This window comes from Elephas maximus, chromosome 18 (assembly GCF_024166365.1).
Source record: "Elephas maximus indicus isolate mEleMax1 chromosome 18, mEleMax1 primary haplotype, whole genome shotgun sequence".
NCBI classification, from domain to species: Eukaryota; Metazoa; Chordata; class Mammalia; order Proboscidea; family Elephantidae; genus Elephas; species Elephas maximus.
Genome location: NC_064836.1, coordinates 9,833,986 through 9,853,866, shown reverse-complemented (window position 1 = coordinate 9,853,866; position 19,881 = coordinate 9,833,986). Strand labels below are relative to the sequence as shown.

At 49.0% G+C, this 19,881-nt stretch overlaps 1 protein-coding gene across 1 annotated transcript in view; it reads right to left on the bottom strand.

Annotated features, from left to right (window-relative positions):
* Nucleotides 1-16,272: 16,272 nt before the first annotated feature.
* PKP1 (plakophilin 1) overlaps nucleotides 16,273-19,881 on the bottom strand; it is a 49,942-nt gene continuing 46,333 nt past the window's right edge. The window contains exons 13-14 of the mRNA XM_049858289.1: nucleotides 17,621-17,727; nucleotides 16,273-16,421 (exon numbers count right to left, since the gene is read on the bottom strand). Coding sequence (XP_049714246.1) covers nucleotides 17,653-17,727 — 75 coding nt within the window. The 3' untranslated portion in view covers nucleotides 16,273-16,421; nucleotides 17,621-17,652. The remainder of the gene's footprint in view (nucleotides 16,422-17,620; nucleotides 17,728-19,881) is intronic.

Below are 19,881 nucleotides of genomic sequence, written 5' to 3'. Positions count from 1 at the left end.
GGTGCTGTTGCCCTGGCCATGAGTAGCCTGTTTGGTGTCCTGCTTGGCTGAGGGGTGGGGTTGGGAGGTCAATGGTTAAGTGCTTGGCTGCTAACCGAAAGGTTAGTGGTTCAAACCCACCCAGCGGGTCCATGGGAGAAAGACCTGGTGATGTGCTCCTGTGAAGATTACAGCCTAGAAAGCCCTATGGGGAAGTTCTACTCTGTCACATGGGTAGCTATGAGTCAGAACCGACTCCATGGCACCTAACAACATCAACGACACCATTGGATTGCTGTGAGGGTTAAATGAGATTACATAAATACAAGTGCTCAGAACGGTGGCCTGGACAATGGCAAGGCATGTGTTTGCTGTTATCTTTGGGATATTGTGGGGACAGAAAGAGGCCCCTCCCCGCAGTGCAGTGCATCTGCCTGTCCTTTTCCCTCCCTATGGTTCCCACCCCTCCTTCCACTCCCTCTTAATTTCCCTCAGCTTGGGCTTCCCCTCCCTCCCAAGCCAGGGGCATAGGGTTGGCCTTGGCCAGGCCCCTCCTTTCCACCCTCTCCTTCCTTCCAGCCAGGCCTGGGCCCCTGCAGTCATGGGAAGATGGGCCTGGCTGGGTGAGTCGGCTGGCCTGCCTTGCCCTGCCATGTGCAGCCAAGCAGCGACCAGAGACCGAGGGTGACAACATTCACCACCTCCAGCTGGGATGGCCCAGGTCTTTTCTGAGGAGTGGAGGAACATGGAGCCCCTAACTGCCGCACTCCTCTCCTTTAGGGATTAACTCTCACCCCGGTGCGGTCCCGACACCCTGCCCCAAAATCACTGTCAACCCCTTTTGTGCGGGTACAGAAAGACAGCTGCATGGCCTTAGTGTCCATCCTCCAGCCCTGTTGCTTCTCACATCCTATTCCTAAAACTTTAACCTCCTGTTCCCACCCTTCCCACCTCCTCGCTTTTACACTCCCTTCCCACTTTCATATTTTGCAGTCTCAGCTCTGATTTCTCATATCTTCCTTCTTTTGCAGGTCTGCCTTTCCAGGAAGCCTTCCTAGATTAGCCAGGACCTTGCCACTCCAAAGTGTGGTCCAGAGACCAGCAGCAACCACAATACCTGGGAGCTTGCAGAAATGCAGAATTTCACACCCAGACCCAGATGGGCCCCAGAATCTGCATTTTAACAAACTTCCAGGTGGTCCATATGCACATTAAACCCGTTGTCCTCGAGTTGATTCCGAATCATAGCTACCCTATAGGACAGAGTAGAGTAGAACTGCCCCGTAGGTAGGGTTTCCAAGGAGCGCCTGGTAGATTCAAACTGCCAACGTTTTCGTTAACAGCCAAACTCTTAACCACTATGCCACCAGGGTTTCATATGCACATTAAACCAAACCAAACCAAATCAAACCAAGCCAAGCCAAGCCAAGCCAAGCCAAACCAAACCAAACCGATTGCTGGTCGAGTCAATTCTGACTCATAGCAACCTTATAGGACAGAATAGAACTGCCCTATAGGGTTTCCAAGAAGTTCCTGGTGGATTCAAACTGCCTACCTTTTGGTTAGCAGCCATAGCTCTTAACCACTGTGCCGCCAGGTTTTCCATATATGCATATTCCAAACCATACCTGTTGCCATCGAGTTGATTCTGACTCATAGTAACTGTATAAGCCAGAGTAGAACTGTTCCATACAGTTTCCAAGGAGTGCCTTTTGGTTAAGCACTATACCATCAGGGTTTCCATACGCACATTAGAGTCTGAGAGGTACTAAGCTAGGTTAACCTTGCTTCCAACAGCCCTCCAGTTCCTGAAAGGATGGAGGTTCTGGTACCCTGTGTCAGGCTATGCACTGGGATCAGACTGACAGGAGACAGTGGACAGAGCATTTCAAATTCCACAGTACAGGGAAACAGACCCTGCTCCAGTGTAGGACTGCCCCATAGAGTTTCCAAGGAGCGGCTGGTGGATTTGAACTGCCAACTTTTGATTAGCAGCTGAGCTCTTAACCAGTGCACCACCAGGGCTCCTTTGTCAATTAGCACCTATGAATAACCCATTGCCAATGTGTCGATTCTGACTCAATGACTCTGTTGGACAGCGTAGAACTGCCCCATGCAGTTTCCAAGGCTGTAATATTTTGTTTTTGTTTTTTCATTGTGCTTTAGAAGAAGGTTTACAGAGCAAATTAGTTTCTCATTAAATAATTAATACACACATTGTTTTGTGATATTGGTTGCCAGTCCCACGACATGTTAACACTCTCCCCTTCTCTACCTTGGGTTCCCCGTTATCAGCTTTCCTGTCTCCTCCTGCCTTCTCCTCCTTGCCCCTGGCCTGTTGTGCACATTTAGCCTTGTTTTGTCTTATGGGCCTGTCTAATCTTTGGATTAAGGGTGAACCCCAGGAGTGACTTCAGTACTGAGTTAAAAGTGTGTCCAGGGGCCACACTCTCGGGATTTTTCCAGTCTCTGTCAGATCAGCAAGCCTGGTCTTTTAGAGTTTGAGTTTTGTTTTATACTTTTCTCCAGCTCTATCTGGGACCCTGTATTGTGATCCCTGTCAGAGCAGTCACTGGTGGTAGCCAGGCACCATCTGGTTGTGCCAGACTCAGCCTGGTAGAGGCTGTAGTAGTGGTGTTCCGTCAGTCTTTGGACTAATCTTTCCTCCAATCCTGTAATCTTTCCAGAAGCAGACTGCACATCTTTCTCCTCAGCTGGTAGTTTCAAACCACCAACCTTTCAGTTAGCAGCCAAGTGTTTAACCACTGTACCACCAGGGCTCCTTTAGCACCTCGTGTAAATAACTTGGGGAAATGCTAATCGAAGTCCCATCCCTGTCAACACACACACACACACACTCATACATATGCACACACACACTCTTGCACACACATTCATATACACACACTCTCTCTTTCACAACAATTATTAAGATTTTTATGTGAGGTTCCTAAATTGTTAAGTGGTCCCCCCTGCACGCATTTGGTGTTGGAGTCTGGTGGTGTTGGAGAATCTGAGCCTGAGATGTTGGGAAGAGGTCTAGGGGAACTTCCCTTTCAATGCTGTACTGAGCAGTGGTCATGCTGGGGCAAGTGATGCTACTTCATCTAGGGCCTGTGGGACAGCTTGTCCTCACCTGCCTCGATTTCTCCCGTGCACCTGGTGGCTTGGCTTTTATTTAACATTCCCGCCACACTTTTCACATTTCGAGTCTCCAATGCTATCTGTTCTCCGAAATCTATCAGCTTAGTCCTGGAGCTGGAGCCACTCCCTGCAGGGGGAAGGCTGTTCCCATGGGCCTGATGGTTATTTTAAAGGAAGGCACGATCCCCACCTGAGGGAAGGGGGAGGGGAGGAGGACGTCTACAAATCTAGTAGCAGTTGGGCTGGGTTTGTGCAGGCAAGTTCTATTTGCCTTGCCCCCGCACCCCACTTCCTGGAGAATTTGTGGCAGCAGCTGGCAGTTTTCTAGCCAAACCCTGGCCTGGACTTTTTCTGACACCATGGTTAGATGGAAGGTGGAACTGGCAGGGCCAGTTCTGACAGCCTGACTCATCCAATTCTTTGGTCCCCCACCTCTCGCCAGGGTGGTTGAGGAAGCCGAACCAGGGCGAGTGTGGGAATCTATGCAGGAATGCCAGGCTATAGGCTCCCCAGCCCTGCCTGGGGAGCTGGGACAGGCTGGGGTCTAGGTTTGGGGCTCATGGAGATACCAGGGAAACTGGTGAACAAGGAAAAAGGAGTCTTTGAGAGCACACAGTGGCAGAACTGGAAGGGGCCCCAGACAATCAAGCTCCTCTCATTTTAGCAGGAAGGAAACTGGTGAGGTACCTTTCCCAAGGCCACACATGGACTCTAGTAGATTTGGGATCTCTTGACAATTATATGGAGACATCACTTTTCGTGGCTTTTGGGCTGCTTCTCCAGCCAGAATTGCCGTATTCAGAATTACCTGGGCATAAGTTTGTCCCAAAGCTGGCTCCATCTGCACTGGAGAATCCCATTTCTAAATGCCAACATGTCCCACACCCAACTCCCTTGCTTCTTCCTAGACCCAGTTCCCTGAGAAGCTTGTGGAGTAGGCCCACTGCAGGCTGAGAGGAGCTTGATTGTCTAGGGCTCCCTGAAGTGAAAAAAAAAAAAAAAAAAAAGACTTCTATGTGACTTTCCAAGGACTGGAACCTGACAATTTCCAAGCCTGGATGACAGAAGAGGCTAGAAATGGATGCCTCAGATCAGATAGGTCCCAACCTCACTGTACTTGGTGCTACTCAGACCACATCTGGTGTCCCGTGTCCTGTTCAGAGCTCCAGTCCTTAAGACAGACAATGACAACCTCAGACGTGCTGAGGGAAGGGAGACTAAGACAATAAGAGGGACACTAAACCAAATCCTGAGGACATTGGTGATTCAGTGGTAGAATTCTCACCTTCCGTGTGGGACACCCACGTTCAATTCCTGAATAGTGCACCTCATGCGCAGCTACCACCCATGGGTCAGTGGAGGGCCTGTGTGCTGCTACGAAGCTGTCTTAGAAGAAGTACAGCCAGAGTGTTCACTGGAAGCGAGGATGGCAAGACTTGGTCTCACATACTTTGGACATGTTATCAGGAGGGACCAGTCCCTTGAGGACACCATGCTTGGTAGAGGGTCAGCAAAAAAGAGGAAGACCCTCAACGAGGTGGATTGACACAGCGGCTGCAACAATGGACTCAAGCATAGCAACAATTGTGAGGATGGCGCAGGACTGGTTTGTTTTGTTTTGTTGTACCTGGGGTCACTATGAGTTGGAACCGACTCGACGGCACCTAACAACAATGAAGCTGAAGAGGTTTCAGCAGAGCTTCCAGACTAAGACTGACTAGGAAGAAAGGCCTGACAATCTAGTTCTGAAAATCAGCCAGTGAAAACCCTATGAATCACAACGGTCTGACCCCCAACTGATTGTGGGGACGGCACGAGACCGGGCACAGTTTTGTTTTGTTGTACATGGGGTTGCCATGAGTCGGGGGTCAACTCAGGGACACCTAACAACAACGAATCAAATTCTGTAAGGAATGGCTGATGAAACAGACTTAGGCTGGAGATGTGAAAACTCAGGGCAAGAGGGTTGTGTTCAGGGATTAGGAGGATTGTCATGGGGAGGAGAGAAGGGACCTGTCCTCCACGGCTTCAGAAGGTAAAGACAAGAGCCAGTGAGTGAAAGCTAGAGGAACTCGGAACCTGGTGAACTAGCATTGACAGGTGGGGAGCTCTGTCTCTGGAGGTGCTCAGACGAGGCTGCATGGCCAACTTGGAAGGCTGTGGTTATGGGCCTACACATGCCAGAAACAGGGGAGGGAGCTGGAAGACCTTTAAGATCAGTTGACCCCCAAGAGTCTGTGATTCCATGTCCACAGTCAAATTCAACACCACACATACTGAGCACATGCTCCATGCTGGATACGGTACTGGATGTTGGGAAAGGACCCAGAAATGAATAAGTCGACGTCCCTGCCCACCAGAACTCATTCCACAGAGGGGGACAGACACAGGCACAAGTCAGGACATGGCCAGAGCTCCACACGGATGGGGACATGCAGGCTTCACAAAGGGAATGACTTGTCAGTTGACCTCAAAGGATGAATAGGATTTTGACAGGCAAAGCCGGGGAAGGGAGCACCAGGGCGAAGCAGCAGTAATGACAGTAGAATTAAACAGGCATGTGGTGTTTGGGGAGCTGCTGAACCGGAGTGGATACAGGGAGTGAATGCCAAGGAGACGGGTGCAGGAGGGTGGACTGGGTCCAGCCTGGGAGGGCCTTGGGGGACAGCCTAAAAATTCTAGCTCCAGAAAATTGGGAGGTGACAGATGTTTTTAGCCAGTATTATTATTATTTTTTAAATAATATTTTCTTGTGTTTTCAGTGAAAGTTTACACAGCAAATTCGGTTCTCGTTTAGCAATTTCTACACAAATCGTTCAGTGACATTGCTTAATTTTTCACAGTGTTTCAATCTTCTCACTTCCATTCCGATTGTTCCGTTTCCATTAATCTAGTTTTCCTGCCCAATTACCTCCTCATTTTTGCTTTAGAGTAATTGTTGACTGTTTGGTCTCATGTAGATGTTTTTTTAAGGAGCACAGTGCTCACAGGTGATATTCTTCATTTTATGAGACAATCTGTTGTTGAGCTAAATGGTGGTCTCAGGGAATAGTTTTGTTTCAAGATTTGAAGGGTATCTCAGGGTAATAATCTCGAGAAGCCCTCTAGTCTCAACTGGTCCAGTAAGTCTGGGCTTTTTAAAAGATTTTATTGTGCTTTAGGTGAAAGTTTATAGCACAAATTAGTTTCTTGTTCAAAAAAGTATTCACAAATTGTTTTGTGACATTGGTTGCAATATTGAAATGTGTCAGCATTCTCCCCCTTTCCCTTTCCACCCCCCATTCCCCACGTCCATTCCTCCAGTTTTCTTGTCCCTTTCTGCTTTCTCATCTTTGCTCTTGGGCAGGTGTTGCCCATTTATTCCCATATACTTGATTGAACTAAGAAGCACGTTCCTCACGTGTATTATTGTTTGTTTTATAGGCCTGTCTAACCTTTGGCCGAAATGTGGACTTTGGGGTGGCTTCAGTTCTGAGTTAGCGGAATGTCCAGGGGCCACAGTCTCGGGAGTTACTCCAGTCTCTGTCAGACCAGTAAATCTGATCTTTTTTTTGTGTGTGTGTGAAATTGAATTTTGTTCTACGTTTTTCTCCTGCTCTGTCCGGGTTTCTTTATTTTGGATCCCTGTGAGAGCGGTAGGTGGCGATAGCCAGGCACCATCTAGTTCAGAGCTTAGGCTGAGGTTGTGAGTCATATATTTCATTAGTTCTTTAGACTGATGCCTTCTTTGTGTCTTTGTTTTGTTTTGTTTTCATTCTCCTTTGTTCCATATGGAATGGGACCGATAGATATTCCTTAGATGGCCTCTTGAAAGTTTTTAAGACCCCAGACACTACTCACTAAAGTAGGATGTAGAACATGTTATGAACTATGTTATGTCAATTGACCTAGATGTCCCCCAAAGCTATGGTCCCCAGCCCTCAGCCCCAGCAATTCAGTCCCTCAAGGTGTTTGGATGTGTCTAGGAAGCTTCCAGGACTTTGCCTTGGACATGGAGTGCTGACTTCCCGTATATTGTGGGTTGTCTTTCCCTTCACCAGAGTTGACATTTGTCTACTATCTAGTTAGTGATTTCCCTCCCACTCCTCCCCTCCCTCATAACCACCAAAGATTTTTTTTTCTCCATGTAAAACTTTTCTAGAAGCCCTGGTGGCACAGTGGTTAAGAGTTTGGTTGCTAACCAAAAGGTCAGAAACCCTATGGGGCCAGCTCTACTCTATCGTTTAGGGTTGGTACGAGTCAGAATTGACTCAACAGCAATGGGTTTGGTTTTTTTTTTTTTTAAACCTTTTCTTGAGTTTTTGTAACAGTGGTGTCATACTATATTTGTCCTTTTTTGATTGGCTTATTTTACTCAGCACAGCGCCCTTCAGATTCATCCATGTCGTGAGATGTTTGTGGATTCGTTGTTATTCTTTATTGTTGAGTAGTATTTCATTGTGTGTATGTACCATAATTTGTTTATCCATTCATCTTTTGATGGGACACTTAGGTTGTTTTCATCTTTTTGCTATTGTGAATAGTGCTGCAATGAATATAGGTGTGCATGTTCGTGTGATGGCTCATATTTCTCTAGGATACATTCCTAAGACTGGAATTGCTGAATAGTATGGTATTTCTATTTCTTGCTTTTTAAGAAGATGCCATATCATTTTCCATAGTGGTTCTATCTTTTTTAATTCCTACCAGCAGCGCATAAGAGTTTTGGTCTCCCTGCAATCTCTGCAACGTTTGTTATTTTCTGTGTTTCTGATTAGTGCCAGTAATGTTGGGGTGAGATGGTATCTCACTGTAGTTTTGGTTTGCATTTCTCTAATGGTTAATGGATGATGGCGACCATTTCCTCATGTGTCTGTTAGCTGCCTGAATGTCTTCTAAAACAATAATATTTTTATTAATATTATAAATATTATAGCTGCCTGACAGACTTCTATAATATTATTTTGACTGCATACTCTTGGCTTGTGCTATAAAAAATTTTGAATAGGCTTTATTTTTTAGAGCAGTTTTAGGTTTATGGAAAAAATTGTGCAGAAAATAGACTTCCTGTATACCCTATTTTCTCTGCATATAGTTCCTCCTAGTATTAGTGTGCCATTACGGATGCGGCTGCTATGGCGCTTTTCTATGGTACACTTGTTATAGCTGATGAGCCAGCGTTGATAACCTTATTATTCACTGAGCCCATCATTTGCATCAGGGTTCACTCTTTGTGTTGTATGGACTTATAGGTTTTGACAAATGCGTAATGGCTTATGTCCACCATTACAGTATCATGCAGAATAGCTTCGCTGCCCTAAAAATTCCCTGTGCTCCATCTTTTCACACCCACCTCAACTCCTGGCAACCACTGATCCTTTTACTACTCTCTACAGTTTTGCCTTTTCCAGAATGTCATGTAGTTGGAATCATACAGTATGTAGCTTTTTCAGACTCCTCCTTCATTTTTAAAAACAAATATGGGGACTGCTCTGTGGCAGGCGCTGCTGAGATCCCTGCTTTCAAGAAGCCCACAGTCTAGTGGCCGGAAGGGAGAGAGAAACAGGCTGTCATGGGGGTGGTGGGTGCTGGCTCCAGCACAGGGCTGAGGGAGTGCCAGGAGGCACACTTGATGCAGTGGGGAGGGGAGACGCAGCTGACACAGAGTGGTGAGGGTGAAGGCAGGCGGTGTAGGAGAAAGGGGCTGCCTGGAAACCCAGAGACCTGAGCTCTAGATCTGACCCTGCTACGAGTGCTGCTTGGTGACCCTGAGCAAGTCACTTTGCCTCCCTCGCCTGCAAACTGAGAGAGTTGGACTAGATCAGGGTTTTCCTGGGAGGGTGGTGGGGGCACTTGGAGTTCCTGCCCCAGCCTCTTCCATCAGGGCCATTTCAAACTTGCATGCTTGGTGTCTCAGCCTTCCATGTTATATATTGTTTACTGAAAGCATTCTGTGTCTGACAAAACAAAAACAAACAAAAAAATCCAACCAGTTGACAATGAGGTAACCCCATGTGTATCAGAGTAGAACTGTGCTCCATAGGGCTTTCAATAGCTGGTTTTTTGGATGTAGATTGCCAGGCCCTTCTTCTGAGGTGCCTCTGGGTGGACGCAAACCTCCAACCTTTCGGTTAACACTCAAGTGTGTTAACAGCCACTCAGAGACTCCAATGTGTGAAAATCACCAACTAGGAGACCTCTGAGGACCCTACAGCTGTCACGTCTGTGACCCTGGCATGGAATGGTAAGTCCAGCATGCTACTCCAGCCACCCTGTCTTCCAGCTCCTGGTACCTGGGGACTATGGCCCCATCCTATACAGTCCTATCAATTGTCCAGCCATCAAGGACCTCTGATTTGTTGGGGCCAAGAACAAAGGCTCTGCTCCCTAGAAGGTCCCAAACTCAGAGAGACACGGGAACCAGGCAGAGCCAACAAGAGAAAAAGAAACGGAGGGCCTGGGCAAGAAGTGGCCCCTTTCATTTCAGGAGTGGACAGCTGGTGGGTTGTCTGGGAAAGGGCTTGTCTCGGCCTAGAGGAGGTGGCAGAGAAGTGCCTTCTACTTAGTCTTGAGGAGCTTCTCCAAAGAGAAAAAGAATTTCTTTTTCCAGATAATTCTTGAATTAAAGAGGAAAAAGGTGACCAGTGTATTATTCTCAGATACTGCTCAGTCTCAGACCCACATTACAGAAGGTTCAGAAGGGGCGCCAGTCTGTGGATGGAGTCACTAGAGGGCAGTTTAGGAGCCAACCTAACAGTGTTGGCAACTGCCGTCTTGAAAGCAGCAATAGCAGAAGGGAAGGAGCATGCACGAGCCTTGGTCTCAGTCCTGGTTCAAATTCCAGGTCCATCACCTGCTAGCTGTGTGACCTTGAAGAAATTACTCAGCCTCGCTGAACCGGTTTCCTTATCTGTAAAACAGAAATGGCCATACCTACTTGGGGCATTCATATGAAGATTAAAGGTGATGTATGTAACTGCCCAGCACAGCACCTGCTCCTCCGCAAGAGGCCATGTCAGAGGTGGTCACTCTTCCTTAGGTTTATACTGAGCCCTACAGCCCGGCTGTCCTCCAGGAAAACTCTGGGCTCCAGAATGTAGGCGTGTGAGCCTGAGAGACTCCAGAGCGACAGACACGGGCTCAGTGTGGGCCCAGTGGCCTTGGAGACTTGGCAGACGAGTCCTCTCTGAGTGAGGTGGTGAGAGCAGAACGTTAACGGCCTCGTGTAGAGACTGTGGCATTGTACAGCTCAGAGATTTAGAACCACTTGATAAATACTGAGATTGAAAAAAATAATTTTGTTATTAACCCACCAATCATAAAACTTCTTCATGGTTGATGAAAGGGGTTGGCGTATTGGGAGCATGACGTCCTTTGTGTGTATGAGAAATCTTCTGAGCCTCCATCAGTGGGACTATCAGCTTCGACACGCTTCCCGGAGAGGGCTGATGGGTGATTGGTGACGTTTGTATTCTGCTGGACCAGTGGCAGGTGTCTGCAGGCTGACTGGTAAGGGTGGAGGGACACCTGCTGTGGCCCTTGAAGCTTTTTTCCCTCTATGGGAAGCTCCCCTGTGGCCCCATATTCTAACCAACCAGCCAAAGCAGCTGGCGCTAGACTAGATTACACACGCAGTAGCTTCTAGCGTCTGATATTCCACTAATCAGAGCTTCCTATTTATTGACATGATTGCACAGCAACCACAGCTTGTAAGATGTGCAATCTTATGATGCTGTGAGATTCTGATTCAGCAAAGGTTTAATTAGGTCGGGCTTGGCTTCTAACGTATTCTAGGGCTCTGACAGCCGGGAGGCTTGAGGAGATGTTCAGACTGCACTCGGATGGGACAGAGGTCTTGGTTCTGCCGCAAACGTGCTGGGTGACTCTGGGCAAGTCATTTTCTCCCTTTGGATTTCAGTTTCCTCATCTATAAATTGGAACCTAATATACTGTGCTCTGTCCGTCTCACTAGGATGGAGTAAAGATCAAAACAGACAAGGAATACACAAAAGCTTTGCCACTTAAAGGGATGATTTCGTGGCCTCTCAAGTGAAAAAAACTACTGTTACTATTAACAACTTCTATCCACTCTTTTTTTTTTTTTTATCTACTCTTTAGAGTCAGAATCGACTCCACGGCAATGGGTTTGGTTTTTGGTTTTATTCACTCTTTCCCCTGACTGGGCTGGGCCACAGAATGCATTGGGTTCTAAAAAGTGATGCACAGGGACATTTTAAATCCAGAATAACTTGGACTCCTGCAGGGAAAGTTGGGCCCTGGGCCCCATCAGTTGCAAAGGGGGCAGGAGGAAATGGCTTCGAGGCTCAGGGCAGACAGACACAGGGCAGCCTGGACAGGGGAGTCTGGGAGACTCGGCCTCTAGGACCACAAGACCTCTTCCTCGCCATAATCCAGGCCTCCAGGTGTCCTCGATGGCCCTAGGTTGGTCTTGCCCATCTGCCCCCAGACCCCAAGGCCCTCCCATTCTCATTGGCTAGTGCACTTAGGGGTCAGAAAGGTTGGCCACCCTCTTGGTTAAGGAGGGCTCAGTTAAGACCTTTGTGGCCCTTTGGCACTCTTACATACTAAATGTGCCCACAGCCCATTATATTTTACCGTTGGGTATAATTTCTCAGGAATCGCACTTGGTGATTTTGGGGAAATGAGGTAACTAATCCAATAATCGTTTTCAAATGTTTGTAAACAATGATGGTGATGTAATGTTGTGCCGTGCACCGTGCCATACGCACACAGCGGATTACTACACAGCAGTCAATGTAATACGCAATAACAATGGATGAATCTCACAAACGTAGTGTTGAGCTAAAGAAGCCAGACATAAACAAAGATATATTAGTAACTCTATTTATATACAGTTCAAAAACAGGTAAAAATAATATATGGTATTAGAAATAGGAATAGTGGTTACCCTTGGAGAGGGGAGAACAGGAAGGGGTGTGAGAAGGGCTTTGGGGTGCTGGTGATGTTTTGTTTCTTCATCTGGGTGCTGGTTAGAGGGTGTGATCAGTTTGTGAAAACAGCTGCACACGGTTGAGTACTTTCCTGCATCTATGTTATATTTCAATAAAAGCTTAAAAAATCAGAACATTTGTTAATTTTGGATTTGCGATGTGATTTTACATTTTGGAGCCAATACAGGTTTTTCAGGTCTCAGAACATTTTTAGAGGCCTTAGGTCTAGTGTACCATATTTTAACACATTTGCTTGCCGGCCCTGTCCCCACCCCACCCTACCCCCAGCAAGATATTGTCGTAATCAAACTACACTAATTTTTTTTAATAGCAACATGTGGAAGAGTATTGGCTCAGCAGCACTTGTGACGGTGTCTCATGGGGAGAGGGTGAGGCCGGCAAACAAAAGCAGAGGGCATGGGTTATTTGCATAAATATACAGTATTTAGCAATCTGGGCCACAGGTAGGCCAAACTCCCTCCCCCCGCAAAGGGCTGTGTCAAGGCTTCTCCTCCCGGTGCCTGGCCTGCCCCACCCCTTACCCTGAGGGATGACCCAGGGGGCCCTGGGCTCTAGTAGAGTAGCCACCCAGTCCTCACCCACCCAGGCTAGGAAAAGCCCCTTGCAGCTCCTGCCCTAAGCATCCGACCTTCTCTAACCGGTAAATTCCAAGTCATGAGGTGAACACCTCCCACTGCTGGCCCACAGCAACGACGACGCTCACCCTGTGATGTGATTTACTGCCTGTGTCTTACTAAGGTAACGTGTGCATGCCTTGTCCCTGTGAGCCTTTTGAGGCTGGAGCCCACCGTGTTCTTTGTTTTTGTAACTTTCTAGTGCCTGATATGGAGCCTTGGTGGCGCGGTGGTTGAAAGCTTGGCTGCTAACTGAAAGGTTGGCAGTTCGAATCCACCAGCTGCTCCTTGAAAACCCTATGGTGCAGTTCTACTCTGTCCTATGGGGTTGCTATGAGTTGGAATTGACTCGACGGCAATGGGTTTGGCTTGGTGCCTGATACAAGGCTATTGGTTTGGTGGCAGAATTTCCGCCCGCCATGCCATGCAGGAGACCTGGGTTCAATTCCGGGCCAATGCACCTCATGTGCGGCCACCACCCACCCATCTGCCGGTGGAGGTTGCGTGTTGCTATGATGCTGAACAGGTTTCAGTGGGGTCTCCAGACTAAGATGGACTAGGAAGAAAGGACTGGTGATCTATTTCCTACATTCAGTCACTGAAAACCCTATGGATCACAATGGTCCAAACCACCACCCATTAGGATTATGGCTCAGGACTGGGCAGCGTTTTGTTCAGTTGTGCATGGGATCACCAGGAGCTGGGGGCCGATTTGATGGCAGCTAACAACAGTGCCTGATACAGAGCCAGGGTGGAGTGTGCATTCAACATACCTGTTCTCCTTTTACCTCCCTGAAGTTCTTTCTCACAGGTACCCTGCCTTGTGGGGTGAGGGGGTCTATACTGGGGTGGCTTTTCCATTTACTAGCTGTGTGACATTGGGCATATTTGTTCCCTCCCTAAGTCTCACGTACTTGTAAAATTAGGATAGCCATACTAGCGTCCTGAGCTATTGTGAGGCTCAAATGTGCTAATGCAGATCAGGTGTGCAGGGATGGTGTTGTCCCGCCCCCTCGGGACAATCTTTGCCTGTTACAGGGTCCACAAGAGGCGATCCTGCCAAGAAGTGAGCGGCTCCACATTCCTCAACAGCACCCTAAATAATCCACTACTTGAAAAAATTCAAAGTAACTCCAGCAATTTATTGATTTCCTCTATTTCCAAAAAAGCAAATACATAGTGTACCACACAGGGCATCTGGCCTGGCCAGCACAAGGCTCTTATACAAACACGGAGCAAGGTGGGATGAGCTGTGGGAAGGCTCATGGCCACCCCAATGTGTCCTCCCCTGCCCATTCCACAGTCCCAGACATGGTCACCCACCATCTCATCTCTTCGCAAGGCTCCAAAGTGGGTGAGGGGAACATCACTGATCCTCTTGGGCGCCTGGGACCCCACTGGAAAGGTTGCTGGGGGCAACGATTGGATTTGTCTTAAAAACAGGTCAAAAGATCCTGGGGTCAGGACAGGGACAGAAGAGATGAAGTGGTCTATGTCCTTCTTCATTTGGCCCCAAATGGGAATGTTTAATTTTGGGTGTCAACCCTGGTAGTGTGAGGCCAATGTAGACTTACTATACTGAAACACACCTCGGATATATAAAGCCTGGCAAACCCCTTCTTCCCTTTCTCCAGGAAAGGCATCCTCAAACCCCTCTGTTTTACCTCTTCCAAATGGACAGGCATGGGCCAGGGGTCTGGGTGACAGACCCAGCTGGCTGGCCTGAGAGAGGTTATTAAAAGCAGGGTTGGCCTAACTACCCACCAAGGATGCCATGTCTTCTCTCCCCTTCATGAGAATAGTCTCTTTTGCTCACTGGTGTATCCTAAGTGTTCAGAACTGTGCCTGGTGCATGTGGGGCACTCAATATAAATATTAAGAAATACAGTCCTCTGGGTCCTGATGACTGGAAGGAGTCATGCCCATGTGGGCCCCTAAGAGGGAGGGATGAGCCAGGAGTGGGCCTTCAATTCTGAGTGAGGAGCAAGGGGAGGGCACTCAGAACCACAGCACCGGGGGACACCTGGTTAATGGGCAGGGCAGCCTCTCAAGGAAGAGTGTAGCTTCATTTCTCATCTCTCCCCCTCAGCCTCAGTGTCACATCTCTTAATAGGCGCATCCTGAGTCTAGCAGGTGTTTTTCAGTTCAAATTGCTGGGGTAAGAAGCAGGGTGGTGGTGGGGGGTGCGTGATGCCGAAGGGGAGGAGACGTGGATGAAGGAGAGGGCCCGAGGAGCATCTTCTAGAGTAGGTTACAGCTATGGGAGTTACTTCCTATCTAAGCCCAAAGGTACCAGCATGGGAGGTGGAATCAGAGACCAGGAAAGCCTTGAGAGCCCTTGGCTCCACCCTATTTTGCAGCTTGTGCTAAGGGCTGTTTACACAGAAAGTTTTCCCATGAGGTCCTGAAGCCCTTCTACTATCCATCTGAAATGCACAAGAGTCTGCGGCCTTGGGTGTGGCTGGTGCCACTGACAGGCCTCTTTGATTGCATCCCCTAGAGCTTCCCCAAAGACAAGAGGAGACTAGGATGGCTGAGGCTCAGGGAACTGGAGAGAGGCCTCCAGTGGGGGCGAGTGCTGCTAGGGGCCCTGGCATGATGCTCTCTCTCCCGGCCTACCCAAGTTCCCAAACTTTCCCCCACTTGAGTTTCAGCATCTTCCTGCATCCCTTCTGAATACCTACACCCCTGGTCCACTGGAATCTGCGACAGGTTGATCGATGCCCAATGCCAGCCTGTTCGCTCCTCCAGTGGGAACGTGAAGACCAAACAGCCATTCTCTGAACAGCTCTTTGGCTTTGAGCACATGTTTGCCTTCTTTCTCCTCCAGCCTGTAGATGACGAGCCCCCTGAAGGCAGGGGCTTTGTAGACTGAGCCTGCTCAGGAAACCCATCTCTCTGGCTTCTATTTCCCCAGGACAGACCTCAAATAGCAAAACCAGAGTGGCTGACCTTGCTCATCTTCTACAGCCTCACACCTTGCCCGGCCCCAGTCCTGGTGGCACTGTGGGAAGGGCAGCCTTATCATTATTATTTTTTCTCATTAGATACATTGAACCTGAACACCTTCGCAATATCACTTCCTGCAAACAGCCTATTAAGAGGGGAGGTTAGCCCCAGCCCTGATCTCTTCTTCCCACCCCACCCCCTGGAAGACATCAGGCAGGGGGCCCACAGGATACCTCTGTGTGCCTGACTCTGGTGGGGGTCCCCTGCTCTGGCACAATATATTTCAGTAACTATGGGCATCTAACCAAAAAGCATATCATACTTGTCTATGAGTAAGAAACACGGGAGAGTCCTTTACACCACTTCATAAGCCGCAATAAAACAGCTTACCTAGTTTTTTACAGTTTGTGGTCATTCTTTCAGACAGTCATGCAAACGCACACACACCCGCACACACACACACACACACACTCACACACTTACATTATACACATATGTATATGATTTTTCAGAGCAAGAAGTATTGACATAAGACATAAGCCCCTTTAACTCAAGAAAGGCCCCTCCCAGCCCTCCCAACCCCCCCAGCCCCCACTGCCTGCCAGTTCCCCCAAGGAAAAAAAAGAATCTAAAAATATTTCCACCATCTACAGTTTTCAGGTTTGCTCTCAGCTGCTTTTGAACTTCTCCAAATACTGCACAGGGTGGGCAGAATCATCCATCCAGCAAAGCCTGAGGTCTTCTCAGCTGGGACATATCAGTTCTGGAAAAAGAGACATCCTCAAGTTAGCATTTATACTGAGAAGCTTCCACACCAGTAAGGCTGGCCAATACTGCCTGCCCCTTCTGGCCCACCTCTCAGGTGCACTTGGGCCTCAGACTGGATTCAGGACCACCGTGTTGAATTCATAGGTTGCTCTTGTTGATTCAGAGGCTTGTTGGTTTTGTCCCCCACCGCCGTCCCCTGCCCGCCCTCCTCCACCAACACAGCACGGTGCTGAGCACCTGGGCTGAGCTCATGCAGGGCCTGCTGAGTTCAGTCTTCCCCCCTTATCTGCCCTCATGTGGAAGCTCCTCTGCCAGGAGAGGGCTGCTAAAGTCTTATCAGTCCTCATCTGAGCCAAAGTTACAGCCCTCTCCCCTACCAGGACCCTCCTCAGGTCCCAAGACTGGGGGAGGAGGCCTGGCAGAGAGCCAGGAGCACTAAGGCCTTCAGCTCAGAGGCCCTGACCTCATCCCTGGCTATTTGCAGAAAGCTCCATACCAGGGCTGCCTCTGGTGACCCTCTCTAGGTTTGACAGTGTCTGGTTTGAATATCTAAATGTAGTCCTTGGCTTACCTGCCTCAGAAACACTTTGGATGCTTATCTAAAAAGCCGTATTCCTGGACTCCGCCCCAGAGCTACCCAGTCAGAATTGCTGGTGTTGGGGTCATAACCATGCATTTTAGAAAGCATCCCAGGTCATTCTGATGAACGCTTGGAGAGCCCTTATCACAAATACTGGTTCTGAGTTTTTGGTCCCTAGGTCAGCTGGAAATAAGCTTATCCACGGTGGCATGTGCAGAGACTGAGAAGTGGATTGAAAAGGATAAGAAAGTAAACTGTGGGTGTGCACTCTGGGAGGGAGGGGGGCATTCACACTGTAGTCCACGTGGATGACACGACCTGGATTATGCAGCACACAACTTACATGCTTGTATGCAGCAGCCCTGCCCAGACCTCTGGCACTGTTGACGCTACCCGGACACTGCACATCCCTAACGTCCTGTGGTGGGACAGCCCGTGACCTGTTCAAGCAGTCCGCACAGCCACTGTTGCAGCCTTTGTGTCTCCCAGGACAAGGTTGCTTCCTACATTCCTGGGGAGCACAGGCCTGGCCCCTCTCTCTGAGGCTGGCTGAGGCCACCACAGTTGTCCTAGAGGTGCCCTCTACCCTGGGAGGTGGGAATGCTGATCCTTACCTGCAAGCTGTACTTGCTTGGACAGCCTCTCTTTAGAATCGGGAGGTGAAGTTCCTTAGGCTATTGGCCCCAACAAAGGTTCCCAGCATGTTCCTATCAAAGCCTTGCTGCAAGAAGAGAAATAGCAAGCACATGAATTATCCTAGGACAAAACAGAGCAGGGCTCCCTGTGAGGTCAAAACTGCACTCCTGGAGTGTCCTCAAGCTTGAACCATGGTCTCTGGCTACTCTACCGAGCCCTCTAGACACAGGTGTACTGTGAGCACTATGCCCAAGTGTCAGGGCTAAAACTGGCCTCGTCAAATGTGCAACCGCACTCAATGTCATCATACCCATGAGTTAGCGCAGCATTTGGACTCCCTTCAACGTGTCTGAATTTTCTACTTGCATTTGAGGACACCTGAATCAAGGCGCGAGGATTTAGGCTAGCACTCGTTACTCCTGAAACAGGACGATCACCAAATTCAGATGAGAGAAGTTGTTAGCTGTTCTTTCCTCTGACCCGCCTGTCTTTTTTGTTGTTGCTAATCCTGACAAGAATTCTGGGCAAGGAGGCTGTGCTCAGCATTTCTCAAACACCGAGCAGGGGCCAGAGGAGGAAGTGAGAAGCCACTGTGCTAGAAGGTTCTACTTGTCTGCCTGCTATCCCCAGCCTCACTGGATCCTGAACTCCTGCTGGTGGAGACAGCATCTTGTTCCTGTTCTCCTAGCATGCAGCAAGTGCTCAATAAATGCTTTGGAGTGAAGGAGAACAGTATAATGTGAGCCCCAATGGGCCCAGGTACCATGAGAAGAGACCTTGGTGTCAGCCCTGAGCTCTGAGGCATGGGGAGTCAAGTTGGCTTTCACCAGCCTGTGGGAACATGACGGGAGACCAGGGTATTCAAAACAGCAACGGGCTCAAAGCCCCATGCCTGCTGTTCTTTCCCCTGTAGATTTGCTTGCTCGTTTCTGTTAAGCTTGGCTGAATTTGGTGGCAAGAGCCCAGGAGTGAGAAGTGCTGGGTCCTCATCCTGTCTCCTGCACTAACTCACGGAATCACGGCACTCAAACTCCTTGGACCGTGGTTCCCTATTCTGCAAAATGGACATAAGCCAGGCAGGCCTGCCTCACCTGTGGTTGCGATAACCCAATGAACGATGGGTGGGAAGGTGCTTTGGGAACAGGAGCACCAACCTAGAGCACATTGACGCTGTCGTCAACCACAGGGAGAGGGAGAAAGAGCAGAGACTGAACGAAGAAGCTGGTTTTCCCTAAGGCACTGCACAGGAGGGAATTCAGACCCAGCGTGCAGCAAGTGGTTTCTGTACTTGTGTCTTAGGCTGGGCGTGATCTCTGTTTACATTTTGGAGTGAGTCGAGGCCTCTAGACCACCATCGGAGAACTTGAGGACACCCTCACGCCATCCTCCTTACCTGCCTCACCTACTTGGCCTTTCCAGCAGCTGTCCCTTGGCCAAGCCCACTCTCACTGTGGTGTTGAGGGAAAAGAGAACTGGACTGTCAGAGAACAAGGGCCACTCATTGCTGTAGCCTCAGTTTCCTAAACTTTTTTGACCACAGCGGCCTCAGGAGCCTCCCACCCTGTCTCCCCTGATGTGTTGAAGGAAGAGCGGTCCTTCCTTCTGTCTCAGAGTGGGCGTCTTCCCCTCCCCTCCCCCACCTGACCAGGCCTCTCCTGATACTCTAAGACCCATCTGGTTCTCCTTTTCCTCATCCTTCATCCCCTTCACTGTCCTCTTCTCTGCCCATTCCCACTCCCACTCCTCTCACAGAGATGTTGGGATATCCTCTGCCTTTAAATAGGTCTCTTTCTACCCATTCTTTTGTCTCCTTTATTTCCAGGCCACCCTGAGGTGAGCCCCCACTTCCTCCCTTGCCCATCCACTGCCTCACCCTTGGCCGCAGGCTCCACGAGCTCCTCTAGCATTGCCAGCATGCTCTCAGAGGCTCAAGGCCTTCCCCTGGTTTCCCTCTTCCTTGCCCTCTCAGCAGCACTGGAGACTCCTGCCCTCCCTTCATTAGAGCTTTTTCTTCCCAGAAAGACTTCAGCCCCTTTCTGGCCTTCCATAGTTTCTCCTGTCTCCTGGTCCTTCTTTCTCCTCAGCCCCCAGGTGAGCATCTTCTCCATGCTTCAGCCCTTGTCCTTTGATACTTTTCCATGGACATGTGCCTCACGATGGTCTTGCCTTTTCTCCTGGCTTCTGCCATCTGCACAATGCTCCAATCTGTATCGCAGCTCCCAAGCCCCATGCCACATCC